The sequence below is a fragment of the Cynocephalus volans genome, chromosome 2 (genome assembly GCF_027409185.1).
Source record: "Cynocephalus volans isolate mCynVol1 chromosome 2, mCynVol1.pri, whole genome shotgun sequence".
NCBI lineage: Eukaryota > Metazoa > Chordata > Mammalia > Dermoptera > Cynocephalidae > Cynocephalus > Cynocephalus volans.
Genome location: NC_084461.1, coordinates 55,564,510 through 55,576,511, shown reverse-complemented (window position 1 = coordinate 55,576,511; position 12,002 = coordinate 55,564,510). Strand labels below are relative to the sequence as shown.

The following is a 12,002-nucleotide window of genomic DNA, read 5'->3' as shown; positions in this document are numbered from 1 at the left end:
GGCAGCTGGGACTAGCCTACTCAAGCTCACCTGAAATTCTATCCAAAATGCCATTTTATTCATCTTTCATGCAGATTCAAGTTCCCTTGTAGTTTGTATGTTGAGTCTTTTCACCTTCTCAATAGCACAAGGCACTCTGTCATCTAGTATTTATTGCTGCCAAGTATAAAGATTCACGTGTGCCATAAGCAGGTTACTAACCCAGGAAAAGGTGTGGTTAGTGTACATTAATTTACCAGCCCAGGATTTCTAATGGTGGTGACTCTGGTAGTTCTCAGTCTTCCTCAAGTAAACAGCTCTGGGAAAGCCTAGGCAGCTCCAGAAATCTCATACAAAGATCCCTGGAACAAGTTCCATTCAAGATGGTGGAATAGATGGTCCCCAGCATCACTCTCTCCCAGAAATCAACCAATTTACAGCTATATAAAAAAGCAACAACAGCCAAGCTGGGGCTGCTAAAGCTCAGGGGAAGAGGAGAAGAGACCTGCGGAGTGCACGAAGGCAGGAGAAGCCACGATGAGAGAAAGAAAAAACTGCTCTGACCATTTCGTGCCATGGCCACTTTAAGACTGGAATTGCTGAGCACACAAGCAGGAGCCAGCAAAAGCCGCAGCTGTGCCCTTCAGATGAAGTTGCTTGGAGGCAACAAGGGAGAAGAGGGCCTTGGTGGCCCCCAGGACCAAAAGACCACTAATAGGGTTCCCATGGACCCACATAGGAGCGAGGAGCCACAACATCTGAAAAAATGGAGACACTCAGAGGCCAGTGAGTCATCACAAGGGACTGGTGCACGGCCTGTCTCATGGGAAATGTTTGCAGCATGGGCAGTGAGAGAGACAGGCCCACCGGGGGAACACTGGGGCACAGGAAGGACAGCTGATCTGCACCCCAGTCAGTGTAGGACCACTCAGAGGAGACTGGTTAGGAATATAGAATTGCATGGGGTGAAGTTTGATGAAAAAACTCAGGCCCAGATCAGAGCTTCTACACAACTGAGATGCACCGAGTCTCTGGAGAGCTGGTAGTACTTATAAAGTCAACCATTATAACCTGTGCTGCACAAAAAGCCTTCCCTAAGGAAGTAGCAGCAAAGCAGCAATTTAGCTCAATCACACAGCTCAAGTACTGGTCCCAACAGGAAGTTCCCCGACTTTAGAAATAAGCAAAGGACACAAAAAAATTAGTTCCAGCTGAGACACACCGCCAGTGCCTTGGGTCCACCCCAGGGACCCAAGGGATGGAGCCAGGGACCAGACCGCCCTACAACCAGGCACACCACCAGCACCAAGGAGCATGCTAAAAACATCACCTCCATGTGGGTGGCACACCACAGCCACCACAATAACCATGGCTGCTGCAAAAGCAGCTAGATACCACAACCACCACGCAGATGGTCTGCCAGCCACTGGAGTGCATTGACACAAGGAGAGTCACCAGCAGAGATGAAGAATAGAAGAGGATGTCTCTCTCCACAAAGACCATTCCAGAGTGACAGAAGAAGCATCTGCTCTACAATAATACAGGGGGACCTGATCACACCTCTCAGTATTGGACAGATTATCTAGGCAACAAATCAACAGAGTAACCATTATTCTTTCAGAAGGAGAGAAGAAATCTAGGGTAATTAGAGGGGAAAGGGGGAAGGAGAGGGGTATGGGGTGAGATTGGACAAGGGGCATAAAGAATAAGTATGATTTGTAACAATATATATGCTTGTAATATTGATTTGATAAACATATCTCAATGTTGAACCCCCAAAATATGTATAATCAATTTTGATTCAATAAAAATTAAAATAAATAAATAAATAAATAAACAAACAAACAAACCAAAAAAACCCAAAGATCCTTGGAACAAAATAATGAACAAAATACTAAATTGGAGTTTTAATGTAGAATCTGATATATTAAAATCAGTGAAAGGAATGATAAAGGTCATTTGAAGACTTTGATTTCAAAGAGGTGTGGAAGGCCAGTTTTTTTCATTGCCACTTCAAAGAACTCATAATCTGCTTAGCATTCAGGTTCACATTCCTGGCTGGCTGGTTTGGAGGGAACCCCAGATTTGGGTTGGGATTATACCGCCTCAAGGTTGAATGTGGGAGGTACCCAAGGAACAAGACTGGGTAAAAAGAAACAGAAAACAAAGAGAAAGAAAAGGTTTAGTCCACAGTAAAATGAAGTCAGAATAAAGTTTGATAGCTAAATCACGTTGCTTCAAAGATAAAAAGAAGTTGGTGGACTGTTCCCATTGCAATGAATGTCAAGTTCCCTAGAGAAACTCATTATTTCATCCTTTTCTAGCCTGAATATGTAAAATGTTGAGGGTTCAAATAAAATTTTATCAGGAAAGGTACACTGAGTTCACATCCCCCATCCCAACTTCTGCACTACACGTGCACCTGCACAGTCTTTGTCATCTCACTTCTCACCAGGCTCTGCATTTCCTTGGGCAGTTTGACAGAAGCACAGCTGTTTATACTTTTTTTAATCCAAAAGATAGACCCTTAGGACTGGACCCCCCTCCCACAACCAAGCACACTGCACCAGTGCCTTGGGGTCCACCCGGGGACCTGAGGAATGGAGAAGGGGACCAGACTCCCTCCCACAAACAGGCACACCATGCCAGCGCCTCAGGACCCATCCAGGGAACCAAGGCATAGAGAAGGGGACCGGACCCCTGTCCCACAACCAGGCACACTGTGCCAGCACCTCAGGGCCCACCTGGTTACCCGAGGCAGGGTTGGGGACCAGACTCCCTTCCCACAACCAAGCACACTGTGCCAGTGCCTTGGGACATGCCCAGTGACCTGAGGCATGGAGTCAGGGACCGGACCCCCCTCACACAACCAGGCACTCCACCAGCACCTCGTTGGCCCCACCTGAGGGTCTGGAGTTTGGAGCCAGAGACTAGACACCCCTTCCACAACCAGGCACACCATGCCAATGCCTCAGGGCCCACCCAGGGACTTGAGCCATGGAAAGGGGGATTGGACCCTCCTCCCGCAACCAGACATACCATGCCAGCATCTCAGGGCCTGCCCAGAGACCCGAGGCATTGAGAGGGTGACCAGACCTCACTCTCACATCCAGGCACACTGCGCCAGTGCCTCGGGGTCTGCACAGGGACCTGAGTCATGGAGAAGGGGACTGGGCACCTCTTCCACAGTCAGGCACAGCATGCCAGTGCTGCAGGGCCTGCCCAGGGACCCGAGGCATGGAGAGGGGGATTGGACCCCCCACCCGCAACAAGACATACCACGCCAGCACCTCAGGGCCCACCCAGAGACCCGAGGCATTGAGAGCGTGATTGGACCTCACTCTCACATCCAGGCACACTGCGCCAGCACCTTGGGGCCTGCCTGGGGACCTGAGGCATGGGGCCAGGGACCAGACACGCCCCACAACTAGGCACACCACCAGCACCAAGGAGCATGCCAAAAACATCACCTCCATGTGGGTGGCCCACCACAGCCACCACAATAACCATGGCTGCTGCGAAAGGGGCTAGACGCCACAACCACCACACAGATTGTCCACCAACCACTGGAGTGCATTGACACAAGGACAGTCACCAGCAGAGATAAGAAAAGAAGAGAATGTTTCTCTCCACAAAGCCCATTCCAGAGTGATAGAAGAAGCATCTGCTCTGTGATAATATTGGGGGAACTGATCATACCTTTCAGCATTGGACAGATCATCTAGGCAACAAATCAACGGAGTAACCATTACTCTTTCAGATGGAGAGAAGAAATCTAGTATAATTAGAGTGAGGAGGGGAGGAGGATTAGGGGGATGGGGAGAGATTGGACAAGGGGCATAAAGAATAGTTATGATTTGTAACTATATATGCTAGTAATATTGATTTGATCAACAGATCTCAATGTTGAACCCCAAAAATATGTATAATCAATTTTGATTCAATAAATGAAATAAATGAAAAATAAAAGAAAATAAAAAAATAAAAGAATTAACTCACAGAAATAAATAAATAAATAAATAAATAAATAAATAAAGATTCATTTGCAAATTCATCTAAAAAAAAAAAAGACCCTTACGTGCTTAAATCTCATAAAGAGCTTACAGACACAGGGGGCATGCATTCTCCAAAGAGAGATGCTGAATGGTCTATCCTGGTCGTGGAAGGATCTGTCCCTGGGTATCCCAACTCACTCCATTGAGACAAGTTGGGAAGCTATGCAGCATTTGATGAAATAAATACAAGAGCACTGCATTTGAGGAGTTGGTCTTGTATTCCTTAGGCCAAATCAAACGTTGAAAGTCACAATGAACCTGAATCCAATTGCATCCTACGTTTATAAGCCTCTATTCAGTGTGAGTGTTTTGAAAGCAGGTCAGGGTTTTGAAAGATTATTGTAAAGCACCTAGGGAAAAACTCATTGGAACATCAATGATAAGTAGATTCATGTGTTGCCTATGAAACAGGTTGTCTAATTTTTATCATTCAACCCTACCAAAACCCAGATTGCCAATGAAAACCACTCCAGCATGTCTGGCAAGTTACTCAAGATCCTAATAATGGATCTAGTTCATATTGCAGGGCCTAGAGGTTGCCTTTCAGCCATTGATGTGTTCCCAAGTCTCCCTCAGAATTTGAGAATACTCCACACATTGTCATTCTCACCAGAACTCTCTGGCCTTAGGTAAAATGCAACTTTTGGGGGTGGGGTGGGGTGTAAAAAGAGGACAGGCTAGTTAGGTCCCCCAAATGTTTCCTGGAAACCACACAAAGAGGACTTCTCACCTTTCCAATATCCTGATGAAAAAAAAGGTAGAAGGCGTGTCATCATTCTCCTCCCAGGAGAGTACTTAACTGGTACCTGATGATAGTAGAAGGTAAAATCAGTCTCCTTCATCTTAAAATCCTTAACCCCAATGGCTCAGATTCCACTACTTTAAAGGCAGAAGATAAAAATGCATCTGCATGAAGAAAATTAAACCTTCAAAGATCATCTGCAGAGTGATTATAATACAAAAAAAATTCTTAAAGGATTCCTTTTAATAGATCTAGTGTTATTTATTTGTAGATTATGTGCTACTAGGGTATAGAGAAACTTAATTTTTAAATATTTTAAGTATGAGCTGGAAATCAACGCCAACTGAAGATCATTCAAAAATTAAAACAGAACATTTCTATTGTTTTGATTTCAATGGGAAAATGTGACCTAATTTGTGTTCAACTTTTCCAGAATGTTTTTTTCACAAAAGTAAGTTGTACTGTGTACAACTCAGGGCGGCTCAGAGTGGAGGAAAAAAGATTATTTCATGATTTCAATGGGCTTTAAAGATGAGGCAGACTAATAAAGTTTTATAATGAAGGCCTTTCCACTATGTGAGCATAAATGTCAATGAGTCAGTCAAGAGCACAACAAATCAATCTTCTCTAAGTTAAAAGTGGCAGATGGGTTGAATGCACCAATATATTTTGAAAATTATATTCAGCTTTTTATAATAATGGGGCTTTAAAATTTCTTAGTGTGTCAAAAATCACCTTTTCGCTCATGTAATTTTACAAAAGGGGAAGAAGACATACTGAAGAAAAGTAGGAAGGGGTAACCTCCTTTTAAAAAACATTTTTAAAAACATTGTGATGGGGGTAGAAGTGGGGAAAGACCTGGGGAAGATCCAAAGACTGCAAAGACTCAGACAACGGGTCTTGAGGAGACATTAAAATGGAGACTCCAAGGCTGTGTAAGGACATTCAGCTTTGATGAAGGGTGGGGGCTCCCAAAGGGAGGGGCTTTGGGGAAGTTCTAAAGTGGCAGAGCAAACTCCCAAATAACGAAAGTCCTGGCTATGATGTCCCAAAGGTTGACTTATCGGTAGTGTTAGGCAAGAATACGGTCATAGACAGGCAGGAACTTTTTGCATTTAGGAGCCGAGAATGCTGCCAAAATAGAGTAGCTTTGGAGGCAGATAAACCTGATTCTGATCTCAGTTCTTAGACAGCTGTGTGACTCAGCAGAAGTTCCATAACCGTTGAGCTAAAGTTTCGCTGTCTATTTAAAGCTGACATTTTATATACCTAAAAGAAATATAAAAATACATAAAACTGTCTAAGGTTATGCCTGACATAAAGGAGAGACTTGATAAATTATAATTTTAAATGCTGTTGTTACTAAATTAAGTTTTTGTGGAGTTAAAAGACTGAGAGAGTTAAAGACCAATCATGGTTGACCTTTGGTTTGATGAAAATCTATTCATCAAAGATGTAATGAACCTCCAGTCAGGGCAGTTCCTAGAAGGCAAAACTAAGAAGTAGGAACTAGATCTTCCACACAGCCCTTCCCTCTTGGAATCCCCCACCCCCTCCATCAAGGCTGAATGTCTTTATACAGGCTCAGAGTCTCCCTCTTAATGTCTCATCAAGGCCTGTTGTCTGACTCTTGGCAGTCTCTGGATCTTCCCCAGCAGGTCTTTCCCCACCCTTGCCCCATCACAGTTTACCAGCTTTCTATTAATTTTCTTATGTGTACAAATTGACCCTTCCTGGGAGCCTGTAGAACTAGGACTAGGGCTCACAGACCCCTCGAGCCTGTTGCACAGACTGGGTCACAAACCCTTCACACGCAGGTCTACAAGCTAGGTAATAGAAAAAGGTCCTGGGAGCCATAGGTAAAAAATTAGTAGGCCTTATTCAGAGCTAGGAGCAGCCCTCCTAGTGGCTTCTCTGAGAGTTCTGGGAAGCACTGTGGATCAGATCTGTTAGTCCTTTATACTTAGGTCCATAACCCAGGACACCTGGGGGCCCATACGCAATTACATCAAGTAGAAACAAGGAACACCTGAGGATATTTACGGCAAATGCTCAGCAAGATTCTGAACATCTGAGGGGCCCTGATCATTTTCCTATATTTTCCCAACAGAGCCTATATCCATTTTGACAGAGATCCTAGAGAAATAATACATGATGGTTGTTCTCAGAGGCAGATGTTTTAGTGTTAGTCAGGAGAGCTCATAAACTAAGTGCTTCCTCTGAGCCAGGTGCCATGGCACGTGCTCTGTATGCAGTACCTCACACAAGCCTCATGACATCCTGTGAGCAGACCTTATCATGGTCTTCGTTTTAGAGATGAAGAATCTGAGATTTAGAAAAGTGAAGTAACTTGGCAAAGGAGAAACGAACAGTAGAAGAGGCAGGGCCAAAACTCATCCACCTGACACCAGATCTCCTGTCCCTAACTACTATGTTGTGTTGCTGCTACAGGCAGGTCAGGGGACACTCATAATTAGTCCTTACCTCCCTAAGCTTGATCCTGCTCCCAGGGCCTAATGACTTCCTGTTTTCAGTCAAGTTAGTTGGGAACTAACTTAACGAGGATATTGGGAAGTTCTGAGAGGGACACCCTGGTGGCTGGCCTCCACCTTCCCATAGATTAGATACTGCTTCTGGACAAAGGGCTGTGCTCTGGGCCTCTGAATGCACAGATGAGTCTTATTTCTAGTACACACCTAAGGAATAGAATCTCCAACTGTTTATATTTGTAATAGCCTGAATGGGTAGGTGAATACGTAGGTGGAGGGAGAAGCAATTTATGATATTCTGTTTCATTCATTATGTATTATTTATTACTTAGATCCCAAAGTATAAATCTAAATGAAAAATGTATGAATTTGCTTGTATTTTGCTCAACTCAGAATTTCCCTGGTCTAGCAGTTCTTCCAAAAATAGAGTAATGAATCTCCCAATAAATTTGTCCTTCAGGAAATATACTTTTTTGCTTTGTCTTAAAACTGAGTTGTGTCTTTACAGCAATATTGTCTAAACAGTAATCTAAATATTGCATCCTTATTGAGATGTTTAGAGTTTAACTCCTTGCTTCCTTCCTGTCATCAGGTAATAAGAGATACTAATAACTAATAATGATAATAATAATAGCAATTTAATATCTTATACTTATCAAAGACTTTCTATGCCCCAGGCACGGCTCTAGTTGATGTACGTAAGGATATACATGTAGTTATACATGTTACATGTGAGAATAGGTACTCTAAATCATTCCTGTTTTGCAGATGAGAAATTTTAGGCACAGAGAAGTTAAATGATTTGTTCAGAATCATAAAGTTAGTAAATGGTAAAGCTAGGATTAAGTCCAGGCAGTCTGGCTTCTAGTTTTATATCCTTGTTACTATTAAAATAACCAGTCCTTCTCCATCCGTTTATCAACTAAGTCATCTTCATATTTTGGCAAAGAAGGTCAAAGCTAAAGTTTATTTTATATTTTAAGTGGTCCCACCAAGCCCTGTTGCAGAGTATGAGTGGCTGCCCCGTTAGGGCAGTGATTCAAGATGAGTGACATTTGTGTCAACAGAGATATGCTCAGCTTCTCTCATCATTTTAATGATTGTATTACCTTGACAATATATCCGTCTTGGTAACAATGATTAATTTTTTTACCACAAAAATCTTAGTCTAAACTTTTTTGGTTATTTTTACGGTCATGGTTGTTAGAGAAAAAGAATAGTCCAAATGACCTTTAAAATATCTGAAAGTCTTTTAACCTCAAATTTCAAACTTTATCCACCAAATATCATCTGATTCCTTTTGTTAGTGCAAAGTTCAAAGGAGTTTTTTCCTGTCCCTTCTACCTTCTTTCAGCTAACACTTAAATTTATTGAGAATTCTCGTGTGAAAAGTTTTTATTCAAATCTCTATTATGCTCTTTGTAAATCAAATCCTGAGTAAGGGAGTTTAATGGTGGCAGAGTATTATGTTTTCAGAGGTTTTGGGGATTCCAGTGTCAAATTTTAAGACTTTCTCTGAAAGAGCCTTTAAAGTAAGATCACTAAGATTGTTACCTTACTTTTCAGTAATAATAACTGGAAACTTTTCCATTTCTTTGCACTTAATTTTTCATGTTTATCATATGGCTCATGTACCATGTATTTGATCTCTTAGAACTTGAGTGGATTTCTGAAGCCAGGAAAAACAAGCAAACAACAATAAAAACTGTTCTGTTACACTGAAATTTACCCAGTGCCCTGCCCGATTCTTAATTACATTAAACAGTTTACCTGGGATTCTTCAGGATAACCACCTGGAAAAATGATGGAACTTTGATTCGGAGAGGCACATAAAAATTGAATTACTAGGTTTACAAAGTATTTTTTAATCTCCAGATAAAAGCGACCAGAATACTGGAGAAGAATATCATTATTAGTGGCAGTGGGGTTGTATTGATGGGGGATGGGAGTAGGGGACTATGAGAATCAAAGGCCTGTGTCCTTTCTCTACCCCACCTTCTGCAACCAGCCTCAAGGAGAGATGGGGAAAGAATCGTTTATTCACCTACTGGCTGCAAGAACTGCAGACTGCAACTGTGGCAATTCTAGCACTGAGGAGAAAATACACATAGGAAAAAAGAAGGCCATGTCTCACTTCCAAATTAAAAAAAGACATTTCTACATGTTTCCATAACCCACAGACTGCTGCCATTTGAGGCCAACCTCTCAGAGCTTTCCTCCTTGTTCTGGTGTAGTTGCTGAATGTAGGCCACTGTCAGCAATCCTTTTCATTCACCCAGGCCCATCCCCACGCTTCACAGATGCAGAGATTCTCTTGATACATGTGTACTTTGGTATCAAACAATGAAACTCATGTTTTATTTTGTATAACCTTGCACTGTTGAATAAAATAACCCTTGAGAAAGAAGCAATAAAAGTGCTGTAAGAAAAATGACTCATGTTTCCAAGCTGTCTAAAGTGATCACTTATCCCAACAAATGGTAATTCTTTCAAGACACAGTGGGCATACACCATACTTATAAAAGTCTGGAAGAAAAGCCTTGCAAACATTTTAAATTTTGTGTTAAAATCTATCAAAAGAATGTTTCTGGTAGGATGTACCAGGCAGGGTATGCTTAAAAACAAAAACAAAAACCACATGGATGTAGAAGCCAAGGTGGATTATCCAGGCCCAAAGGGGGTCCTTGCTGAACATCCAGGCACATTGGCTTGTTTATGTACTTGTTTATGTGCCTCTAATTGTTTTCCTTTTTCTGCCCCTATCCTTTAGAGTGCAAAGATGTGAACAAAGTGGCTTATTGCCCACTGGTGCTGAAGTTCAAGTTCTGCAGTCGAGCATACTTCAGACAGATGTGTTGTAAGACCTGCCAAGGACACTGACCCATGGAAAGCCAGAAAGAGAGCCTTGTCATTTCACCGTGGAAATGTGTCCATCAAAAAGAACCACCCAGAGGAAGAGGATTGATGTCCTTGCAATTGCATTACCCTGTGGAAAACATAACCACTGGTCAGCCCTAGCTGACAGGATTTCAATATTAGTTTAACTTCTGTGAAGTGGGATTTATTGATCCAAAGTGCTGGACACAGTATTAGGAGGGAATGCCAGATTGGAGAGATCCAAACAACACAGGGAGACTTGCTTACTGTGGAACGTTTGTGTTCTTTCGAGTAAATCCAATAGCCTGTTTACCTCCTTGGACCATTAAGATAACTTTTATTATGGACTTAGCAATGACACTGAATCCATTTGTATTTAAAATTGTTTAAAATGTAGCTGTTATGACTGGTCACCTATGGAAGTAAGAAGATTCAGAATTCTTAAGTAATAGCTTAAAAATATTTACTATACTCTATCTCACTACAACAGCACCACAATTTAAATTATAGAACAGGCTTTGAACTGTAATTTAAGGAGCAATTATAAATCAAAAGTAATGAAAGTTTGTATCATTTTTCTTCATTCCACTTAATTTCCTTAGGAATAATCCCCTGTTCTGAACACTGCTGTGAGCCATGTATAAAACTATATTAAACTGAACAATAATGAGGGACTTAGTTTAAAGCAGTGCATCAGTTACTGCAGCTGTGCAAGTCTATAAATTCAGTGCTAAAAGACTGTGGCCAACTTGACATTGTGCAAGTGAAGCTGAGATTTCCATTAAAACTTTAACAGAAAAACATTTCAATTTCATGCAGAAGCCAGACATGGGGTATGGTAGAGACTGAAGTACCAGGCCCTTTGTTGCCATCACACAGAATGCCTTAGTTCTTATCTGAGTCACCCCAACTCACTTGTGTTTACATCCTCACCAGCCACAGAATGGCTTCTGGCCTGTTGGATTGTTGCATGCAGACTGAGCTTACTGAGGTGATACCATGCAAAAGATAGACTAGCTTGGTAACAACCAGGCAGACCCTTTTGCAATTTGCCGACAATTACGATGGGTTCCAGATGTCCCTTCTTTGATATGGTAGAAGGGGATTTATTTATATAAGAGCAAGTGTGTGTGTGTGTGTGTGTGTGTGTGTGTGCGCGTGTGCGTGTGTGCAGGCACTTTAAAGTGTATGGATAGATGAGTGTGCTTGCACATAAATGTGCTATTTCTGTGAGTTTTAAAGTAAGCAAGGGATAACAACCAAAGAAGAAAAACTCATGAAGACTAGAGATCATAAAGCATAATTTTAATAGTCATTCAACCAAGCATTTTGTATTTTTTATGGATACTCTGAATGGCAATTAAATGTGAAACCTAGTTTCTTGGGCAAGTCAAATTTTAGAATCACCTCCACCTAAGTTAAAATGACTAGCTCATGTCTTCCGCATCCTCAAGTTTCACATCCTGGTCATCAAAAGGCTCAACAGCGAGATTTTTTTGAAGGGTACTTGTTTGTATTAATATTTCGTACTTGAACACTTATAGCTTGCAGCAGGTTCTTGACGAATGTGCTTTGTGTCCAACACACCTTTGTTGTACATGTGTGTACACCATGCGTACACCCACACCTAAAACTCAAAACTAAATGGCTACTTTGTAAAGACAATACTTGCAGTTAAAAAGCATGTGTAACTTAAGCCCATCACTGCGCTCTGGAACAGCACCTCAGTGTGTCACATATACCATGACCTAATACGGATGGCTAGGTTACTTTCTGAAAGGAAGAGAGACTCTCAGACACCAAAGGCAACCTGAACTCCCAGGTTCGCACTCAGTCATGACCATCCATAGCTCGTTACCT

General features: G+C 42.0%; 1 protein-coding gene across 1 annotated transcript in view; it reads left to right on the top strand.

Annotated features, from left to right (window-relative positions):
- ADAMTS6 (ADAM metallopeptidase with thrombospondin type 1 motif 6) overlaps positions 1–10,145 on the top strand; it is a 271,483-nt gene extending 261,338 nt beyond the window's left edge. The window contains exon 24 of the mRNA XM_063087265.1: positions 10,036–10,145. Coding sequence (XP_062943335.1) covers positions 10,036–10,145 — 110 coding nt within the window. The remainder of the gene's footprint in view (positions 1–10,035) is intronic.
- The last annotated feature ends 1,857 nt before the right edge of the window (positions 10,146–12,002 follow it).